Source organism: Musa acuminata, chromosome BXJ2-11 (assembly GCF_036884655.1).
Source record: "Musa acuminata AAA Group cultivar baxijiao chromosome BXJ2-11, Cavendish_Baxijiao_AAA, whole genome shotgun sequence".
Lineage (NCBI taxonomy): Eukaryota > Viridiplantae > Streptophyta > Magnoliopsida > Zingiberales > Musaceae > Musa > Musa acuminata.
In genome coordinates this window covers 25,103,605-25,117,500 of record NC_088348.1, presented here as the reverse complement: position 1 = coordinate 25,117,500, position 13,896 = coordinate 25,103,605, and the positions used below count along the sequence as shown (strand labels likewise).

General features: G+C 36.0%; 1 protein-coding gene across 5 annotated transcripts; it reads right to left on the bottom strand.

Annotated features, from left to right (window-relative positions):
* Nucleotides 1–1,892: 1,892 nt before the first annotated feature.
* LOC135626432 (PTI1-like tyrosine-protein kinase 3) lies at nucleotides 1,893–13,360 on the bottom strand. 5 transcript variants are annotated; one of them, XM_065131695.1, is made up of 10 exons: nucleotides 13,155–13,360; nucleotides 12,102–12,155; nucleotides 11,708–11,843; nucleotides 7,116–7,366; nucleotides 6,862–6,988; nucleotides 6,473–6,746; nucleotides 5,333–5,465; nucleotides 2,605–2,691; nucleotides 2,251–2,423; nucleotides 1,893–2,163 (listed from the first exon to the last, which is right to left on the bottom strand). In XM_065131695.1, exons 3-9 carry the CDS (start codon nucleotides 11,808–11,810, stop codon nucleotides 2,277–2,279), a joined length of 1,122 nt encoding a protein of 373 aa, XP_064987767.1. In that variant the 5' UTR covers nucleotides 11,811–11,843; nucleotides 12,102–12,155; nucleotides 13,155–13,360; the 3' UTR covers nucleotides 1,893–2,163; nucleotides 2,251–2,276. The 5 variants fall into 5 exon arrangements, with proteins under 5 accessions (XP_064987767.1, XP_064987771.1, XP_064987770.1 ...); XM_065131699.1 differs by having other exon boundaries at nucleotides 11,708–11,858; nucleotides 13,155–13,313; XM_065131698.1 differs by lacking the exon at nucleotides 13,155–13,360 and adding an exon at nucleotides 12,261–12,279.
* Nucleotides 13,361–13,896: the final 536 nt, after the last annotated feature.

Here is a 13,896-nt window from a genome sequence, read left to right as displayed (position 1 = left end):
CTGGAGATTTGAGAAGCATTATCGCAGCCCTATTGTAGATCATCGCTAGAGAGGAGGATGCTTGACCTCCTTCATCCTCTCCTACAGATCTATAGAGATTCAAGGATATACGATCTCCCTAGGTAACACAACAAACTCACGTGTGGTTTTAAGTTTTATGATTTTTATATAACAATCTTCGCATGATGATGAACACCTTTTGAGAATTTGGGATTTTTGTTTTTCTGTTCTTCCGCTGCGCATACGATGTCGCCCCTAGATTTCCTATAAGACTATATATCGGGTATAGTGTTGTCAGACTCATACGGTTTCTACTTGAGTCTCGCTCTAATCGGATTCTCCCAGAGAACTTCTTCTCTCTCAATCCGAATGACCCTAGCCAGATATTTTCCTAAGTAAGAAACATATGATATTTATTTCATGACACTGAGAGTGGATAATCATCTATCGACACTCAATTGCCCTCGTAAGATTGACTGCCACTCTTGATGACTGGCTATGCTAGATCTGGAACTTCCAAACCTATAAGTCTAATATCAAAGAGATGAGTACTCACACAGAACATCTTTATTGTTTCAAGTTTAAGGACCGGATATACCATTGGGACGACAGAATCATTGTCTGACAATGAGGTATCATCAACCATTCAGCATTCCATAAATAGATCGATCAGTGAACTCATTCTCCAATGAGTACATGCACTGTATCCCTAGTGTCCTCACATGAGCTACTATGACCAGCCATCTCCATCATATAGATGGGTATATAGCACATTAGTCTGTCCAGTTGTCTCATTGTCCGTCTCGAGTTCTTACGATCAAGATTATTTGAGGTTTGTGCTTAAAGGCGAATCGATCTCATTATCATGATCTCATCACGATCTGATTGCTATTACATATATCCATAGACATCACTGCAACATACAAGATAAAATAAGAAAATTCTAATAAATAATAAAAAAAATAAAAATAGTGTGTGTTGTGTCACAAGTATCATCTCTCATGTGATTGACTTACAGAACACTTATGACTCGTACCCCAATGATGCCGCTATCCGTCACTATCAATTAGAATATTAAAATTATATTTTTAAAGGATGTCAATATAATTTTTTAAATTTTAAGGATCAAAATTAATCTTTTTTAAAATTATATTTCTATCTTAAATAGAACTAGATTTTTTACTTTCACCTTCTATACCTTAAATATTATGTGATTTAGAAGATTTTGATTATGGAGCAAAAGTCATCCCTCACCATCCTTTCGGTCTTCCACTATGTTCATCTCTCCCCCTCCTATGCAAGAATTGAAAATACCACTTTAATTAGGCTTATTCTTCGTCGTCAACGAAGTAAAAGCATAATTTTCAGACAAAGATAGCTGGGCCTCCCTGAATCAAGGATATTGTACATCACATCTAATGGACAGATTTTGTAGGGTGGTCAACTGATTCGTCTAAGTATAGATAGCGTAAGTTCCAAACTGCATTCACTCAAAATACCATTTTAATCTGATATATATTTTCATCGTCAACATTCACACCGTCAAAGAATACCTTTGACATACACAGCCCGATCACCCTGAACGAGGATATTGTACATTATATCTATCAGGGAGATAAAGCAGTGTGGTAATCATCTGATCTGTTTGGATTCATTGTCCACATAAGGACCCAACAAAAGCAAAGCACGCATGAAAGAAGGCTTCAAAATATTTGTCATAGCAGATTAGAAGCAGATCACCACAGCCTGCCTTTCTTCCGTGTAACCATCCGTTTGAACCTGTTTGTCCTCAGAAATTTGGCAGCAAAACCCATAAATTATAACATGGCTTCTCCATGGAATGCATCAATGCATATTTGATCATATGCTACCCACAAAATGCTAAGTGTTCATAAACCAACAAACCATGATCATCGATCACCATTGGGGCATCGTATTAGCAAGGCTTTAGGCCAACAAATAGCTAACCAAACAAGCTGGACAAGTAACAAATGTTACAGCTTTTGTAATACTTGGTCATCCCATATTGTCTCTCAGCCATATGTAAAAGAGCAACTGAATCACTCAACTATACAGCACAAATCTTCCACAGGAATCTCATAAAAATCAGTAAAGCAAGGCCACAAACTAGAAAAAGGGACCCCAAAGAAGCTGACTGGAGACCTGCATAACAATAAGAAACATAAATTAAGGTTTCCTGACTAAGGAATGATTACACCAAATGAGTATCCTTGCAGAAGATGAACACACCAATTTACTGCAAATCATTCCTTCCTTCAAGCATATAATGTTTCTGAAGGAACGGCCACAGGTGGGGGAACCTGCTTATTTACAAGGAGAGGAGAGAGAGCTTTCATCACGATGCTCATGTTGGGCCTAAACTCAGCTTCATACTGCACACATAGAGCTGCCACTGCTGCCAACTGCAGGAATGAATCAAATCTAAATTTGTCATACTCCAAACATTTAGTGCAAAAGTGACCTATGCCCAATTATTAATTATTCACAACCTAGTGCCATTAACTAACAACTCCCAATTAACCTTATATCCAAACCAGCAAGAAAAAACATTAATGCATATAAGTATATAGACAGGAGAGAGACCTTTGCAACCCCTTTAGACGGATAATCTCCTTTCAATCTCGGATCTATACATTGTTTGACTTTGTCCTCGCTCAATCTTGGAGTCGCCTTTGATGAGGGAAGAGGGAGCACAATTAGAGATGCATCTAAGTAACAATAGATAAGGGATGCTTGCTTTGCATGTCCTAGTGCCAGCATATGTACAAACAAACCCTATGTCAACCACCATCCAAACCAGTGCAACATTCATTAGTGTAACAAAGTCATGGGACAGCAAATCAGCTTAAGCACTATGGTCTCCAATTTTGATGGAACACTGGTTGTGTGGCATGAAACGCCTCACAAAAATTAGCCTGCTTGCCTACAAACATGCAAGAAACACTGCATACACAAAGTTGTGTCATCCATATGACTAACTTGGGACGTGGCATTGGGACATTTATATACTGTGTGTGCATGATCAATAAGTAAAAAATATCATCCATAAAAAATTGTGAGTGGTGATGTAAGCAAAAGTTGTTTAAGCCAGGCCTATCACCCCTATAGTGCCTCATCCAAGGGTTAAGGAGGCATGTTACAAGAATGACTGCTCTCTATTTAAGTGTTTTTCTATTAAAAAACATGATGTTTCAAAACCTTGAGATTTCAAAGAAACATTTCATTCTTACAAAAGAGTTAGCTCTCCTGTCATGATGACCTTTCTAAATCACCTGCTTTAGTAGCTCTATTCTACATAGCATATTTGCTTTAATACTAAGAAACCATATAAAACCATTTACCTTTAGAATTACATGGGACCATAAGGATGATTTATAACATCAACCATTAGACCTCTATCACATGATCAAAATGACTGTTGATAGTCAATTGGATGAGCATGAGAAGGTGGTTGAGGAAACCAAAATTAATTAGGAACTTATTGTTGAGGATTGGGCATGTTAAATCTAGGTTTGTGTCAATTATCATTATATTCTCAATTTAACTAAAATAACTGTATATAATTTTTCTAAGTTATTATGACTTAAATTAAAAGTAATTTTTTTATTAGATGATTTTGCGTGTAAACTATTTGGCCAAATTCATTTAGCCAAAGTTATATGTCACAAGTCATATCTAGATTAGGAAGCTCGGTATGTAATATGGGGTAGAAAAAACCTCCGTGGATCAACCAATGAGGATGTAAAACTTGGAATATACAATAACAATATAACATGTCACAAACACAAAGAAACAAACTGCCTAATAAGGTTCATCACATTATAAATGAGGTGGATCTTAAATGTCAGCCACATCAGCTACCAGATCTTCATTGAATACTAAGATAAAACAATGCCCTCAACAATGTGATACGAACAATAGCAGCCAGGTGCTTATGGGAATTCAATGCTGTAAAAGGAGACATTTTGCACTGGTAACAAGACCTGATCTTTCTCCCTCTGGGTATAGGTTTCATACTTTTTTAAAATCCTGTCTCAAACTCTGTTCTGATTTGAGGGGACCCCATTAGGCACATTCTTGGCATCTCATTTTCTTTAGGGATATCATTTTAGGGCATTTCTCATCCTCTTTGGAACACCCCAGTTCAGTCCACCTTGGCACCTCAAATTTGAACCAATTCAGTTCATCTCAACTCGGAGAGATATGCTACCCTACAGTCTGTTGCATCTCTTCTCTTAGCAATACAACTCAGCAAGACGATACATATTGACCTCATTAAAATGTGTCAATAATTACTGTTCTTCATTCAAGTTGTTTATAAGATTTAGGAATCTTATTTCTGTCACATATATCTAATTTGATTAGTCACCATAGATATCTTCAAGTTATTTTTAGAATACAATAATTCTTCCATAATTTGTATTTTGTTATTTGTCAATTAGGCTAAGAAAGATACATATTTATGAAAAAATATTGGTGAATTTTGAATGTGATAGTAGATCCCATGCCTAACTTCTCTCTCTTGTATATCTGCAATGACTAATTGGAGTTCCTAACTATTCAGGATTGGTTGCATAAATTTCTTCCCACTATGGAGCTGTCTTAAAGGCAAAATCACTGGTAAACTCAAGGAGCATCATACAAAAGCAATACTGAGTGAATCATCAAAAAAGAACTTCAAAAGTTTTCCACTCCAAAAGAAGAGCTTGCTCAAACTTCAAAAGAGTTCTTGGTATATGCTTTGATGATTTATTGACTTCTCTAAAATGGCTACCAATATACTAGAAGAACTAGAAGTTCCTGCCTGATGCAGTAGGGATATTCAGGTGAGAACAAAAGAAACTAAATGTAGGTAGTTGCAACTCAAAATTGCTAAAAATTCTGAGAAAATGACACTAAAGCATGAGATAACAAATGTGATCAGTAACTGTCCAGTGACCCAGGATCCATACAAATTGTACAAGGATCTAGATTTAGTTATTTAAGATGGTGAACATGAATAATTTGAGATCTTATTGACTATTTTAGTTCTGTAGCCATGTCTTATGGTAGATGCAATATTCCAAGTTGGACGGAGTCAAACCAATTCATGTGAAATAGAGACAGGAAATAATTTTTCACTCAACAACCTCCTTTGTTAATTTATTCTTTTTTTCATGCAATCTATCTGTATGGATGTGGATGGGGTCTAACCAATAAGCTCCTTTTCATTGTTTTTCATATAAGCTCTTTTCTTACACTTGAGCATAAGACTATCCATAAATCGACTGAATATATGCTCTGAAGTCTCAACCACATAGTAAAAGCTTACCCAAGTAACCAGACTCTGCTGTCCTCTGGGCATTGTATGATCAACAGGTTTCCTGCCAGTCAGCAGCTCTAAAAGAACAACCCCAAAGCTATATACATCACTCTTTTGTGTCAGTTGGCCCGTCATAGCATACCTGCATAATATTGCACAGATAATTCTGAGGGAGAAGTGGAGATGACACAGTTTTCTACAATATCAAGAATACAACTGAATTTCTGTAGTAATTTACTTTGGTGGCTATGTTTTGCCGTTCTAGATCTGTCTACCAACAACAGAACTTATTGCATTTGCTATCTGAAAAAATTGAAAAAAAAAAAAAGAAGCATTTTCTTGTAGCAATAATCAGTATTTCATAATGGTCACTGCAAAATGAAAAAAAGAACAAAGACAAGCTAGTCTAGTGCTTCCACAAAGTTCAATCTTTTGAGGGTGTTCCTTTTGAGTTGTCAACTACTACATCTAAAATGAACTAGATGGAGGAAATAAAAATCAGAGAGCACAATTGCACTCTCATGCATAGCTATCCGTTAATCATCTCTCCATCATGGAGGAATTAAAAATCAAGGTTGTTTCTTAAACATCTCTGCCACAACTTATTCAGGTACTGCATCTAATTACACATCTAAGAAATCACAAGTATCCTCTCTCTCAGCAACCATTCAAAAGGATTGAACAAACATGATCAAGTAGTTATCCATAACAAAACCAATCCACCATGGTGGTAGCAACCTGTCAAATTTTCCTATCAAACGCGGATGTCTCTCTGAATTCCTTCTTTAGGTGGAAGCAACCAATCAAAAGTTCCACTTGAACTCAGATATCCTTCTAAAGTCTTCTTTTACTAATGGAGTCATGCATGATTCAAAAGTCTGTAGCAATAATAAGAAAGACATTCATGAAACCATCATCTTCATAGTTTCAGATGCTTGATGATAAAAAGAACAGCAAATGTGCACACAACAGCCTCATTAGAAACCAGCATTTGCCAGATTTAAATCAGTAGGACATAATTACTGTTATAAAAGGAGTAAACCTAGATTACTGAGACTATATACACAACTATAGTTAAAATGATTAAACCAGTTTTGATCTATAGTTACATAGAAAACAACTGCAGAGAGTATCCAGGCAAGTAATTACTCTGGTGCATGATAACCAAAAGTTCCCAAGACTCGAGTAGAATGAAGACGAGCAGCCATATCGGGAGCCTGATTTGAAAGGTTAAAATCTGCAATTTTTGCTCTAAAATCCTCGAACAGAAGGACATTACTTGATCTAATATCGCGATGTACTATAGATGGCCGGACCTTCTCATGAAGATATTCTAGCCCCTTTGCTGCATCAACAGCTATTCTCACACGTTGCATCCAGTCCAGCACTGGACCAGGTTGTGCACCTTGAACTCCCTTTCTGCCTGTGGTTTTAAAATACATTGGATTCTCAGACTCATATAAAAGACCAGCCCAGATAATATAAAGAAGGTACCGAAAAAGAATCAGTCTTAAGAAAGTGGTAGACACATTACATACCATGCAAAACATCATGTAAAGAGCCCATTGTTGCAAATTCATAACCCAACAAGCGCATATTTCCTTCTACACAATAACCCAGAATTTCAACAAAGTTTTCATGTTTCAACCGCGATACCATAGAGACCTAATGTGAGAAAAAAAGAGTGTGGTTAATAATCTGATTCATCACTGATTATTTAACAGACATCTAGGTGTCAACCTGCATGTCCAAATTAGTTAAAAAAAATATTTATTGAATGTGCATAAAAAACCTGAGTCAAAAATTCAGTGGAGTTGTCCTCTGATGAAGTATCAAGTTTCTTTACAGCAATCTGTTTACCATTGTTTAGAACTGCAAAGTACACCCTTCCATATGATCCTTCACCAACCAAAGACTTTGAACCAAAATTGTCAGTCGTCTCTTTCAATTCCTCTAAAGACAGTGCAGGCACCTCAATAGGAAGTGGTGCCTTTGCAGTTTCACTTTTGGGAGCAGCAGAATACTTCGAACCTCTGTGTGGTCCTGGAGCAATAGAAGGAAAAAAAGAACTCAGATGATGATAAAGCTATAGCAGACTGAAAAATAGCAAAATATCAAAAAATGCAGCACTAGAAGCAGCCCAAGTTTAGTATAGCACCATCTTTCCAGAATACTCTGATGCTGCATCTAAAGTAACTTAGCATAAAGAGAGAAACAAGTGAATAGCATATCACGTGGGAGGCTATGAACTTAGTTATCTGAATTATGAGAACGACAAGCAGGTAATTGAAATTTTTAATCCCAGTGACCACAAGAATTGATAGAAAATACAAGGTCAGGAATTCTAGATGATACACTACAAGAAGCATGCAGAGGGAACATTGCCAACTCAGTCAATAAATGGCCTAGAGGCATAATGTAAATTATAATATTCCTACTAAGCCACTCAAGGTTCACCATACCACCCGATACAGTCCAATTAGATCCAAATTATTGTCTTATTATGAATAATTATGGTTGATTAGTGCATTTGTCTTAATATTAGAGCCAACTTTGCTTAATCACAGCTAGAAAAGGTTATTAGTGTGATTCTATTTAGTTTATGCACAATTACGGTCATTCCCTTATTTTTAGGGCCAATTCAGGGGTAATTAGGCCTAATCACAGCATGTTAAGGGTGATTAGTTGTCACTCTTCAAAAGATATATTCAATTAGGTCAATTATCTTACTTTTAAGGTAAATTTGGGGTAATTAGGCCTAATAACATCTTCCTAACATAATGATTAGTATGTTTCATTAGGGTCAATAGCTAATTTTTAGGTCCAATTTGGGGGTAATTAGGCCTTATTACAACTTGTAATTAGTTGTTTCATTATAAATTTAGTTTTTGTTTAAAGTTCATTTCTTGTATTCAGTATGAGTAAAGTGCAATTAGATGATGGTATTATCATTTTTCGTACCTTAAGACTCAATTAAGATTCTTCTCATGTATTTATTTAATATGATGATCAATTCTAATTAGAGTCAATTGGTGTTATTTTGTTACTTTATGGTTAATTTAGGGTAATTAGGTCTAATCATGTGTTTCTCTTAAGTTTAAGCACAATTAGGGTCATTAGCTAATTTTTAAGTCCAATTTAGGGTAATTAGACCTAATTACAGCCTATCATTAGTTGTTTCATTATGAATTTGGTTTTTCTTTAAAGTTTATTTCTTGTATTTAACATGAATAAAGTGTACTTAGATTATTCTATTATCATTTTTCATACCTTAAGACCCAATTAGGCTTCTTCTTATGTATTTACATATGATTAATGTTTAATTAGAGTCAATTAGTGTTATTTTGTTACTTTTAAACCACTTTGAGGTAATTAGGTCCAATCACATCTTCCTAATATATGATTAGTGTTTTTTTCTTAAGTTTTTATAGGCCCAACTTGGGGTAATTAAGACTAATTACACTTATATAAGTTATTTTATTATGAATTTAATATTTCATTAAAGTTCACTTCTTGTATTTAATATTATGATTATAGTCTAATGACTCTAATAAGAGTCAATGTTATTTTGTTACTTTAGACCAAATTAGGGTCCTTACTCGAGTGATCATGCATAATCACAAGTTCACGACTTGCTAATCGATAAATCTTCATAGTAAAATGACCCCAAAACAACAATTGGGTGATAAGGGTTAGGACCATGCTCGTAGTTTGAAGAATAGTCATCATTGCCAATGTATCTATTGTGACTACATCAGTTCGGGTGGAGGAATAACTCATTTCAAGCAACATTTAGCTGGTGGGTATCCCTATCTCACAAAGTACACCAAGGTTTCACTCGAGGTCGGAAGACATTTCCAATAAACCGACAAAAGTTTATACAACTCAAAAGTAGGCCAAACAACATAAACAATATAGGCGGGCTACACAAGAATTGATCTACGATCCATATGAGGAATCCTTTTGACCTCTATTTCTACAATGAAGATTCTTAACCAACGTTAGAATGGGCCGATGCAATAGCGAACCTAGGAGATCCTTTGCTTGATGAGACAAGAGACCCCATACCCATCTCGTTTTATAAATGACTATATAGAAGAAGAGGAACAACATCCTAAGAGAAACATCCCCTTAGTCAGAAATGGCGACCAAACAACCTCGAGTCAGCCTAGTCACGATCATAGCACCCAACAATCATAATCGTTAGCTCAAAGTCCGAAGGCAAAGGGGACCATACAACCTCCTAAGAGAAACATCCCCTTAGTCAGAAATGGCGACCAAACAACCTCGAGTCAGTCTAGTTACGATCATAGCACTCAACAATCATAGTCGTTAGCTTAAAGTCCGAAGGCAAAGGGGAAAATAGTAGCATTAATCGAACCCTTGGAAAGAATTGACAAGCAATAATTTCAGTTTGATGATGAGACACCTCCATCATAGTAGTGCTTCAAGCAATCTGTAGAGATAATGACGATGTCAACGACAATGCCTCGACCAACAATGGCATCGACAACGTTGACAACGGTGTCAATGATTCCGTTTACTCAGCCTCAGGGTGGAGCATGGACAGAGGAGCATCATTTTACGTATACTATCCAAGATACAGATCACAAAACTCAAGGATCCACCCATAGCGTATAGGATGTAAATAGAAGATGTGATGTGATGGCGCCTCTATGATGTAAAGATAGGAGCTCGTCGTATTTGTAGTCGGAGGATCCTATGGCCAATAGAAGCACGATAATAGTTGGTCTTTTTTTTTCCAAGACTGATTGTTCTTATGATATAAAGCAATAGGTCAATGGCGACAGTAGAAGTTCCAGTGTACTCCAACCTTCCCACCTTATCTATCATAGTCGTACTTGCCTCAAGAGGCTCATCGAACACATATCGTTTATGATGATCAGGTAACAACTATTATCATGTTGATGCATCAACGATATACCGTTTACTAGTAAATTATGTCATGGGAGAAGCTTCAAAATTAGGTTCGACAAAAGTATCATATTGATATACAAATTCATAGGATTAAGGATCCCAATCCACCAATTATGGAGTTCCACTATTTATTTTTGTGGTAGAAGCAGGTACGTGCAAGTTGTTTTTGCTTATTGCTTAATTTGATGAAATCATGAAATTATAAAGTAACAAATTTACTTAATTTATTACTTACTTTAATTAAAATTACATTAAATTAGGATTAAAGGGGTTTAATTAAAATTACTTAATTTTTATTTTTAGGTATTTTCAGCCATTTTATGACAATTTTCATGAAAACCAGGTATATGTACCAATGTACCCACATATGGTACGCAGGTACCGACCAGTAAGTATCGGTTCAGGCCAGAATCAGCACCTCCGTCAGCACGAGATGATGAACCTTGATGCCACTAGTTCTTACCCAAGCATGGTTTCAAACTTTGGCCAGTACCAATCAGGGTTTACTAAAGCCATCACCTCTTTGGTTGAAAAAATCTGATGCTATCTTCAAGTAATTCACCTTAAAAATTAATTTATAAGCAGAAGGAGCAAACTGATCTACTAAAGATCTACCAACTAATTTTCAATTCAAAGATAAATCCAGATCTAATTAAAAGATCAAGAAGCTCATACTCAGCTATGAAAACATGATCTAAAGCTCAAGTTTGAAACATAGTGTGATCTATATATAAGCAAGTCAATTTAGATGAAAACTAGTTTGCTCGAATTTATGAATTTGTGACACATATCTGGTTTTGAGAATCAATAGTCTCAGTAGGCCGAATGTTTGGTGTTATTGTCGTAGACTGTCTAATAGGGCACACACTGATAAGTTTACTTGCCTGTTGCAAGCATTATATAAGAACTTATATTTTATAAGCTTGAGCAAACATCCAAGTTACATACCAAAAGATGGTAGCCACCTGAATATCTTTCCTTATTGTATTTAAAGTTTGAACTATATAAGTGAAAGAGACTGTTTGCTGCAGTTTACAAGATAAAGGATTGGGTAGGAAGAAAGAGCCACCCCTTATGAAAAGATAAACTATATAAGATTTTTTTTATGAAAAGAAAACATGAAGAGCCACCCCTTCTGGATACACAAACTTATAATTTTCTGTATCTTCTATTGCTTGTTGACTCTGAACAAGCTTCTGTATTTTCATCCTTCAAAACCAAATCAATGTTATTCTTCATCCTCCTAATACAAATTGTCAGAAACCAAGAAGTGGAGCTTAGAGCTCAAAAAGGACCCCAATTCCGAAGGATAATAGAGACCCTAAAACTGTCCCTCTCTTTTTTACTCAAGCACATCAACATACCGCATGCAGTAGAATATACATATCAAATTAAATAAAAGAATTAAAAAGATCTAATATGTGAACAGAAGTGCAAACAACATACCATCTGTAGCATTTGTAGGGCTCTTCTTGTATTCATTCTCATAAGCATGATAAGACTCATCCAAATGACAAGAACAGCACAGCCAACGTCTCATATGACCCATCTTCTGATAGCCTCTTCTACGTAGAACATGTACCTTAACATAACAAAGCTATATGCTTATCATAAATGTAAGTTATATGCTTTGTTAACAATGGAGATGCTTAGTAAACCATGGCGCTGAGACCATATCAAGTAAAAAAATTGTCCTTCAATGCAGAAAAAGGACAAAAATTGAGAAGAGGTCTCGGAACAAACATCTGTAGTTAATATACATCGAAAACAAGTAAACCACTGGATTACTACATGTAAAACAAATTCGAAAAGATATTAGTTTCAAGTACAAGTGTTCTACCTACAGATACATTAGCCGCATTACCATGTCCAGATTGATAAATAACAGAAACATCTGCACATTAGAAAAGCACATTATTCAACCTTGATTTGTGCTACAAAAGAACTAATAGTAGAACAAGATAAGCCACTGCAATACGATCGTATCGATGAAACAAACCAGCTAACATGCCATGTCATTAACAAGCATATGACCAGTTACAATGAGCACCCAGTCTCCTACTTGATTCTGATAACAGCCATTTGTCAGGAAAACAGAAGCGTGCCATTGCTCTAGGGATAGAGGAAATGGGGTCAAGAACCAAGTGAATACACCAAAACCAACCTAATTCTTTTCAAATGGCAAGGACAGGATGTTGCATAAGGAAAACGAAAGGGCCTCAATTTTCAGATGACAATCATAACATGTCCCCCACCCCCCCCACATCAAACACGAGGAGCGCAACAACCAAAATCGGAGAACACACACACACACACACACATAGAGAGAGAGAGAGAGAGAGAGTACAGAAAACAATGGTGAATTTGCAATCAATCGCTTTCAAAACAATTATGGCTTACACACGCAGAGTACAGAAAACAATGGTGAAATTGCAATCAATCGCTTTCAAAACAATTATGGCTTACACGAATAACGTTCCGTGTTGGACTTCAGCAACCAACCAGAATCCAACTGAAACCCATGCTGAAATCCTCCAATAAAGGGGGGAAAATCAGCCAGATCCAGAAAAACGAAAATAAACATCAAAAGGTATCGACTTGCCGACCCGAACGCTGAAGCAACCCAATGAAAAGACCGAAACAACGGGAATTTGGCAAGGAGGACAGAAACGAACGCCACTAAATCCGCACAAACTCGTTCCGCTTTGCCACGATATTCCCAAAGCTCGAATCGCCCGCAACCGGCGACTTAACGCGAACGAAAGGAGAAAAGTTCGAGCAGAAAAACCGGATGGGTACAAAGAATTCGCGCATGCCGGGATCGGCACGACCTGATGAAAGAATAGACAGAAAGAGAGCAAGAGATCAGGGAACAAGAGAAGGGCTCTCTCACCTGAATTCCGGGTGCCGAAGGGGAGGAGGAAGCCCGTCTCCGCCCCTAGGGTTAGGGTTTTCGAGAGATGTGGGAAGAAAGAAACGAAGAGATGGAGAGAGGAGGGCGAGTGGCGGAGGAGCCGAACTTATACCCGCGAAGGAAGGCCGGAGCAGCACGCTCAACCTTTCGTCGCAAAAATTTATACGTATTCTCCCAAAGTTGGGTTTTTACGAATTTATCGTTAAAAACACTTGGAATTTGAATTTTTCACCTTTCATTCCCCTCTTCTTTAATAGAATTATAGTATTTTTTTAATGGAGTTATAATAATAAAATATTGCAACTTCATTGAAAAATATTGTAATAGGATAATTCCATTTTTTTTCATACAAAATGATTTTAAATATAAAAAGGTTTTTATAAAATATTTAGACGTGAATTTAAGATAATGTAGAAAAATAATTTTTTTATCATAGTTTGTAAAATCATTCTTTTTGATAAATAAAATAAATATTATAAGAATTTTAAAAATTAAAGGCCTGGATTTAAGGTTGTATAAAAAAAAATAAGAAGTTTTCATCCTTTTATTTTGGAATATATCAAAAGACTCATAAATTTCATTCAAGATCGCATAACAACTCTTAAAGAATATGTTTTATGAAACCTTAATAGATAATAAGATTAATAATTAATAGTTTTTAGACTTTGAATTAACTAAAACTGAGCTCTACCGTTTTAGTTTAGGAATAAAAATTATTATC

Excerpts from the sequence above, each read along its gene's own strand:
- LOC135626432 (XM_065131695.1), bottom strand. The coding sequence starts at position 11,810 with ATGGGTCATATGAGACGTTGGCTGTGCTGTTCTTGTCATTTGGATGAG. Across the intron at positions 6,747-6,861 it reads TTTACATGATGTTTTGCATG|GCAGAAAGGGAGTTCAAGGT; the intron begins GTATGTAATGTG and ends TTAAAACCACAG. Across the intron at positions 5,466-6,472 it reads TTTGGTTATCATGCACCAGA|GTATGCTATGACGGGCCAAC; the intron begins GTAATTACTTGC and ends AATATTATGCAG.